The sequence below is a fragment of the Malus domestica genome, chromosome 08, assembly GCF_042453785.1.
Source record: "Malus domestica chromosome 08, GDT2T_hap1".
Lineage (NCBI taxonomy): Eukaryota > Viridiplantae > Streptophyta > Magnoliopsida > Rosales > Rosaceae > Malus > Malus domestica.
Genome location: NC_091668.1, coordinates 8,848,096 through 8,856,390, shown reverse-complemented (window position 1 = coordinate 8,856,390; position 8,295 = coordinate 8,848,096). Strand labels below are relative to the sequence as shown.

Genomic DNA, 8,295 nt, shown 5'->3' with positions numbered 1-8,295 from the left:
TTCTCCCTTTGGTTAAACATCCCATTCAGGTTTAGACTACTCTAAGTAGTGACCCCTCCACCTTGAAAAGCGTGGTCTGTTTGTTGCTTCGATGTGGCTGATGGATAGGTCTATGTCGTGAACATGACAAATTTCAGGACCACTCACTCAACTTGTTTCCAATGAAATTTTCTTTAGCATGGACCAATCTTTAGATTCTCCATCTATGCAGATGATCAAATCATAACTAGTACTTTTTAATATAAGCAATATCGGAGAAGGCGAAATTGAATAGAGGATTAGAGTGCAACAGTAAATGCTCTTAATTGCTTAAGATACAAATTCTAATATTAGGGAATGGAGAGTAGAGAACACGACTAGAGTGGATACGTAAATGGGCTAAACTACTTGAGCTACAAACCCTAGTGTCGAGAGATAAGGAGTAGAACACATGACTAGAGTGCAAACATAGATGTTCTAAACCACTTAAGCTAAAAGCCGCTTCTAATAATAGATAGTGCTTTGAAACTTGACTCATTTATCTCATTATTACTTGCAGTTAAAAGAGAGCAGATATTATACATGTAATTTGCATATTTGCCTATAGCTATGTACAAAATCATAAACACCCCCCCCCCCCCCCCCCCCCCCCAAACACCCCCTCTCTCTCTCCCAGCGGGATGATGTGATGTGAACAATAGTTTGCAGAACCAAAAATTTGGATCATTTGTATAGAAGGTACCTAAAATTAAACTCATAGGGCGTAACTTGGACTAATTGTGAAAGAGGCTCATTTTTCCCTCTTTCAAGAAGCTTGAGTGCTTCTTTTCCCATTTCACTTGGGAGCTGAAGGCAGATCCAATCAAGCAAAGACTCCAAATCCTTAGCAAAATCAGGTAAATACCAATCCAAAATCTTTGGAATTGCAAACTTATTTGATGAAATTCCAACTGCAGCTTGCAAGTACTCTATTTTTGCAACTTCCAGTTCATTCTCAACTTGGGATGCAGTGTACACTTTCACCTGTATTTTGGCAGAGATCATATATTAGTAATGTCATACGGCGTCGATTATTAAATGGTAATTAGACAGATCATTTTATTTCTTCCAAAACTTACCGCAGGGGAAGACCAGCTGCCACATGATAGTGCAAATGTTACCAAAGGTTCGGATAATTCCAATCCGAAGGTACTTCTTGCCGTCTTCTCGTCAGTTTTTGTACCCTTGGATACGGTCTGCTCAGGAGTTGATAAAATAATTATAAATCTTCTGTGTTCAATGTTCTATGTGCATACAAGTTGAGGCTACTTACATGTTTTGAGTGGTACGGCAGTCTTAAGATGAAATGTTCAATAGTTATTGCATTCAGGATGTGTCCTCCAACATTTATTATTGCCTGAGTCACATGAAATACAACCATATGGTCCATATATGAATTATTGACTAGCAGAAGTAATTTAACAATCTGGTTTGCTGTCATAAACAAGACATATTTCTTACCTTCTGCATTAGGGCTACAAGTATCTCGGGACTCTCAGGTATGCCGTGCTCGAGGAAAGCCTGCAGTATTGAACAATTGCAGCAGATGAAACAATTTCTTAACATAAACAAGACAGGAAACAAAAAATAATAAGGAAAGGAAGACTTGATTACTTAGGCGTAACACCACAAGATTGTTCTGAACTGTGTTAAATAAGAATATCTTTTGATGGCTCTTACATACATTCATCATGCAGGAATTGTAGATATTGATCCAGAAGGCAAGCTTCTCCTGATGACTGAGGCTTTGTAAATTTACAGAAGCAAGTTTCCGAAACAGTAGTCTGCGAATTCAGCAAATAATATGACTATAAGTAGTCCTAAAATAATCACCATATCATGCAAGAAGGTTGGAAACCAAATCTACCTAGCATATTACAAATCAGAGAACTTACTTCAATCTGCAGAGTAGGAACAAAGCATTTGCTCTTTGGTTTGGATTAATATTCCGAGCTTCAATTGTGTGTAATTGCTTATATGGACCAATATCTCTTTGTCCAAATTCCAAACAAATACCATAAGGATCCCAATTTTCTGTTCTTTCATTTTCTGCAGGACCCAAATTCTTAACTGAACTAATTCTCGTGAGAATGTTTGATAAGCACTTGACAATACTTTCTGAAATTTTGTTAGGACTGTCATCTCCTGACAGCTCCTTGTCTGGGATACTAGGAAGTCTTGCTTGTGCACTTTCTTGGCCCGCGTTTTTAGTTTCTAACTGAACGTACAAGCAAAACAATGTTCATTGCACAGCAAACGAGTGTCAGTAACTTAATGAAATTCGGTAATTTTAGTATGTACCTGAAGTTTTTGAGGCTCTAGACGCTTTTCTGCTGTTCTGTGATCGATTGGAGGTCTCTTCGCTGGAGTCCTAACCTGAGTTTGATGGATCAAGGCTCTGTCGTTGCTCTTCGTAGAATTATTATATGATTGGTTCTCTTTTCCCTGCTTATCATCTGAAACTGAAACTGCAATTAAGAACATTAAAAATCTCATGGCCTAGAAATTAGCATGTGATTTTCAGCAATTAGGATGAACATATGGCTTACCAGAAGGGGATGGACAAAACTTTTCAGTGGAATTGGTAGAATTGTTTCCTATTTGAGATTGAAATTTGGGATTCTTTATCGGGTACAAATCAGATGAATCAGCTGATGATGTTTCCATTTTCCTCTTGGAGGTTGAAATGTATACAGCTTCCTGATACAAGTCCTTCCTAAAATGCACTACCTGTTCTTCGAGCCGAACCACCTCCTCTTCCAAAACAGCCACTTCTGCTAGAAGCTCCAACATCTATAAAATTAAAAATCAGAATTAAAATTACTTTAAAACTCCTTTACGTTCATTAGTCCTATTTACTTTCTTGAACTATGGACAGTACATTAGTGCAAGATATTCCGCTAAGCAACTACATTATCTAAAAAAATAAAAAAAGTAGACGTGGGTGTGGCCAGTTGGTCAGAACAACAAACTCTATCCCCTGTAAATTAGATTAGATTGGAATATCGCTTCTACAAAAATAGTGAATACTCACATAAGGAGGCAGATAAGGAGGCAGACGAGGCAGAGCTCCCAAGGGTCTTGAAAATGCCCTCTGCAAAGCTCTGTGGACATTCTCTTCATGTCTAAGCTTCTTCTTCAACTTATCAACCTAAACAAATTACAATGTTCAACTCAATGATCAATACTAATTAAAGAGAGAGCTTATAAAATCAAATAACATACAAATTAAAAGTACTAAAAATATGAATTTCATACATCTTGTTGCAAAGACAATTTCCTCTCTCTGCTCGAAGCTCTTCCATTGCTGACTGCTTTTCTGGTTTCCTTAATCTCACTCCCTTGCATTTCTACCTTTTCCTTTAAATATACAGCAATTAGCTTCCAATACAAAAAACTGAAGTGGCCAGAGAAAAAAACTTGTAAAATATAAAACCCATGTTGGAAATGGATCAAAGAAGCTAAATTTACTTTCTTGTGTTGAAAACCAATCTCAGAATCAGAAGGGTCAACGGATAATTGGAAAGAAAATGATATAATTTTCCTGAGAAAATTTGTGAGCCAGGAGAGATAAACAACTGCTGAGATTCAAGTGGAAGAACCATCACGGAAATCCATCCAAAGATGCCAGAAATTTAAATAATATTGGGAGGCTCCAAAATTTGAAGCCATAATCTGCGCTCCATGGCAATGTTTCATAGGCTCCTCCCACAGTGAAAGAAAAGAAAACCTTTTTCGAAAATTATGATTTAAAAAATGTGAAAAAGTGCATAACGTAGCTTAGCTCAGAGTTCATAGTATATGAGTTACTTTTTTATTCTTCTCTAGTGGCTTCATAGACTGCAGCCTTGTCCTCACTCTGGTGTTCATCTTCCAGCTTCTTTTAGTATCTACAGAAGTTGTGACCAAACCAATCCAATATCATTAGAGAAACAAACTTTGAAGTTGGCAAAATTCAATTGAGAAAATGGGAATTTTCTAGCATAAACTCCGAGGTTTTTAACTGTTAGATTGTTCGTCAATGATAAAATGACCAGTACGTAACTGCTTAACACTTTCGAGTATAGGCTACTCTGAAGTATCATAGAATTTTCGAAGAAAATGAGTTAAATTGCTATAAATAGGGACCAGATTCGTACCCTTTTACAGGAAAAAGTTCTTATCTTTAAACAAAAACTTCAATGCCACCAAACGGTAATCGGTCTCCAATCCAATCCTTACTGCCTTCCTCGTTCATGGTGAAGTTAAAAGTGCAAAACTAACCAAACCCATGTCACAAATTCATGGGTTTTTGAGCGGGGATGTTCTGGATGCGCAGAAAGATTAAAGGGAAGAGAGCATCAAAGAGCAATGTGGAACCGTACAAAAACTAGAAGCAAAGCGCACTAGAACAATGGTGCTCTCGCAGTTCTCTGCGTCATCATGAACCAACGTGCACCTCTCTCTTTTAAGCTCCTGCAACGTAGCACCGACTCTTCTGCCTTTTTAATCACATCATCTTCTCTCTTTCCCCTCTATATTTCTCTAGTTCCGAGAATGCCCCTGATTCGTGCAATAAGTATCAAAACTTAATGGGAAATACACTAGGAGACATAATTTACCAAAATTATAAAAGTTTGTATTTATGTGTTCATAATTTTAACAAGATGATGTAGTTGACTACTGGGGAAGATAAATTGGATTTATATGTGGAGGTCAAGTGACAAGTATGATGTGTCGATGCATTAAATAAAAGATTGTGGGGTGTGTTTATTTGAAGGAAAAAGCTGCCCTAAACACACGTTTTGCCAACTAGCTAAATGGGTTTTAATCATGGAAAAAGAATTAATATATGAGCACTCCTGGATTGCTTGATCATTCAAGATTTGATTCAGAGTCCAGACTTCTTGTTAATTACCATATGTCACCTATTCTTTATTCATGCTTAGCTAATGTTGTGTTATTTAATTTCTTAGGTGCAGACCTCCAAAATTTAATAGATTGGATCCGATTTACTTGTGTTCTTTTTATTGGAAACTATATATATGATTTTTACAAATATCGTTACAACGAGATGACACACTTAGAGGCTCTCAGAGGCAAAGTGAACATGGTATGCATCTTGGCTCTCACTTTAAATTAGGCCTTATACTTTTTTCATACCCTTGTTATATATCTTAAAAGTTTCATCATTCATCTTACTTTTGAATAGAAAGAAGAAGAAACAAGTATTTCTCATTCTCATAAAATCTAATTTGATGTACCGCAAATTTATATTGGTGTGAATAAATCACATTAAGGAACTAAATTAAGAGGCATTGTTTGATTTTCGTCTTAGGCCTCAATTAGTATCGGGACGGCTCTGGACACATCATAATAGAATTACACTATAGCGATAGTATCCGTCACAATTAGGTGTAAATTTCTCACAAACAAGTATAGTTTTTGCACTTGAGAATAAACAGATGAGTTATTTAGTTAACACTAACATTTTGACAGCATCAATCGAATGGTTAAATGATTCTGATTTAATTGACTTTTGTGCAAAACTAATCTGTAAAGTATAAAGGGAATTTTGTACAAATACCACATGAACTTGAAAGCATGTGTGCAAATACCACCTGAACTTTTAATTGTGTATTTTTACTACCTGAATTTTATTAATTGTTGGAATTCACCACCTACCGTTACTTTCCATTCATTTTATTGTTAAAACATTTGACTTGTGAGGGCATTTTCATCAAATAACTTTTTAGTCACATTATACGGCATCCGGAGGGAGGGTTAGTAGGATACGAGGGTTTCATGGAGAGAAAGAAAAACAAGTTTGATTTTGGCAAGAATTGTTGAAGAATTGAAGAAAAAATTAATGGTTGGCAAGTATAATAAACAATTTCTATTATCATTCAACAAACAAAATAAACAAGAGAACCAAAAAGATGAAACAAGAAAATCCGACCTAGAAGGCCTTTTACATCCCCTATAAAAAGTTCCAGCAACATATAATAACGCTTAAGAACTTAAGATTGTGATAAGAGATGATCAAGCACACATTGGAATTAATATTGGAATTGTTGCACTGAAGGGAAGCTATCATGATGTTGGTGGCGGTGGAAATTACAAATATGTGAGTATATCAGTAAAATCATGTATCCTCACTCCAAAAGCAATCCCAACAGATGGCCAATTAGAAAAGGAAAACGAAAATTCCCCGGAAATGGTCCAAAAGTTGAAAGAAAACAAACGAAAAAAATAAAAACTATAAGATATGGATACGGCACTACATCCACGTGAGAGTGACTACCAAGTACAATTTGGTATGGCTCAGATTCGTTTAAAAGATTAAAATTGTTTAAAAAAAATATTTTTAAAACTAATTTTTAGTAAAAATATAAAAGAATTTAAAAAATCACTTGAAATATTTTCTACAAAAAACACATAATTGGAATTGGTGCATTTTGTAAAAAATATTTCAAGTATTTTTGGAATTCAAAAATATTTTTTATAAAAGCACTTTTAAACGAATAGTTTTGTCTAGTAATCAAATAATTTATCAACTAATAATTTAGTTAAGCAATGCTTTTATTATCAACCCTTAATTATTAATTAGTTTAGTTGTTCATTATCGAGTAATTTATCAACTCATAATTTAGTCGATTATTGTGAAATGACCTTAAGCAAGTATGCAAGCTGTCCTGGAAGGGTAATTTCATCATTTTACTTGTAGGACCAACGGAAGCGTAACGAAACAAAACTCAGATCAACTATACCTTTCGTGCAAATTATTTTTCCTTTAAAAAAATAGGAGATTATGTCCTTTAGCTTCTTTTATATAATCATTCAAGAAATGTACGTACGTAAGGTGGGAAATATTATGTAAATGTCATTTTCGGCTGCCATCAAATTCATTACTCTCTAAATAATTGAATCAAGCTGTTCAACGTGATGCCAATGTGAAGTAACTAGTATTAAAGCCGGTTTAGAAATTATAAAAGTCTGGGTACCCTTTATTTTAATAAATTTATATTATAATTGTTAAAGTTCATTGTCAAATGATACATAAGAACGATGACGTTATAAAATGTTTATTACACAACCAACGTTGATTGTTACACAACCAACGTCTTGTTGTAGTATTGATGTAAGCTATTATTAGCGGACATCATAAAATCACCTATTATCGTTATTTACTATTGGACTCCCTACGTTCACGTTTAATAGTGTTACAACATCATGTTTGTTGGAGAACAAGATCCCACATAGTCATATGATAAAATAGTATACAATTAATTGTTAGAGCTTTCATTCATAATATTACTGAGGCATTTTGTGATAAAATCAAACAATTGATAATAAGTGGTTAAGTTAAAACAATATTGATGATGTTGATGGTGGGCCATGATGTGCCTATAAAGTTTATCAACGTTAACATTCAACATCTGTTTATAGTATAATATAACATATAATGTTATTTTTATTACTGTAAAATATTGATTCTTTTATTATAACGTCATATTATTATATAAAACAATAAAAGTAGGACGTGACACGTGAACATCATTACATTACAAAAACATTGTTTGATTAAAAAGCTTGTTTTTAAATTTATCATACTAACCTTTTTTTTGAACAATTATATTTCTCTTGGTTGTCGCTAAGCATCCGGTAATTTATTTTAAATTGTATATATAACAGATTTGCTGCGGTTTTGATCCTCATATTCTAGTTCCATGCTCGTTATTCCAATAATAAGTATTGATTTTTTGCTTTGACCAACCATAAACAAAATAAAAAACTACGGAAATTAAATATAACAATTCTTGGGCATTAGATTCTACCTATTTGATAAATCCCCACAATTAAGAATCCTTTGGGGGGCATCAGACACATAGAAACTTAATCATTCAACAATTAAGATTGTGTTGTTTCAACCGACCGTTCTCTGTGGCAAAATAAATTACAATTTTAAAGAATCCAATTTTAAAAACAGAAAAATTACTACTATTATGAAAACTAAACATACCAAATTTCTAATCTGCGTGAAAAAGGATTTGCCATAACAAGAGAACATGCTCCAAAATGGTCCATAATCTTTGATAAATTGGTAGTGGTGTCCCTTCTTCAACCGAGAGCCTTTTATATACCCCACCGACTCAGTGGCACCGACCACCCCGCAAGTCATTTCTTGCACAAAGCCATCTACTCAGCCATGTTTTCTATAAGTGCTCATTTTTGTGGTATTTTTTAAGCTTTTCAGAGTGGGGACTTTGATGAGCACTGAAAGTTGATCCAGATCTC

At 34.5% G+C, this 8,295-nt stretch overlaps 1 protein-coding gene across 3 annotated transcripts; it reads right to left on the bottom strand.

The window, feature by feature from the left end:
- Positions 1–278: 278 nt before the first annotated feature.
- LOC114826509 (uncharacterized) lies at positions 279–4,741 on the bottom strand. 3 transcript variants are annotated; one of them, XM_070826741.1, is made up of 12 exons: positions 4,158–4,741; positions 3,829–3,908; positions 3,277–3,378; positions 3,053–3,169; positions 2,568–2,811; positions 2,320–2,486; positions 1,914–2,236; positions 1,703–1,802; positions 1,480–1,539; positions 1,292–1,375; positions 1,098–1,214; positions 279–1,002 (listed from the first exon to the last, which is right to left on the bottom strand). In XM_070826741.1, exons 2-12 carry the CDS (start codon positions 3,886–3,888, stop codon positions 703–705), a joined length of 1,674 nt encoding a protein of 557 aa, XP_070682842.1. In that variant the 5' UTR covers positions 3,889–3,908; positions 4,158–4,741; the 3' UTR covers positions 279–702. The 3 variants fall into 3 exon arrangements, with proteins under 3 accessions (XP_070682842.1, XP_070682843.1, XP_070682844.1); XM_070826742.1 differs by having other exon boundaries at positions 2,320–2,480; XM_070826743.1 differs by having other exon boundaries at positions 2,320–2,474.
- Between the last annotated feature and the right edge of the window lie 3,554 nt (positions 4,742–8,295).

Coding starts and splice junctions, on each gene's coding strand:
- LOC114826509 (XM_070826741.1), bottom strand. CDS start 3,888: ATGAACACCAGAGTGAGGACAAGGCTGCAGTCTATGAAGCCACTAGAG. Junction 1,540..1,702: donor ACAATTCCTGCATGATGAAT/GTATGTAAGAGC, acceptor TCAATACTGCAG/GCTTTCCTCGAGCACGGCAT. Junction 1,215..1,291: donor TGCCGTACCACTCAAAACAT/GTAAGTAGCCTC, acceptor ACTCCTGAGCAG/ACCGTATCCAAGGGTACAAA.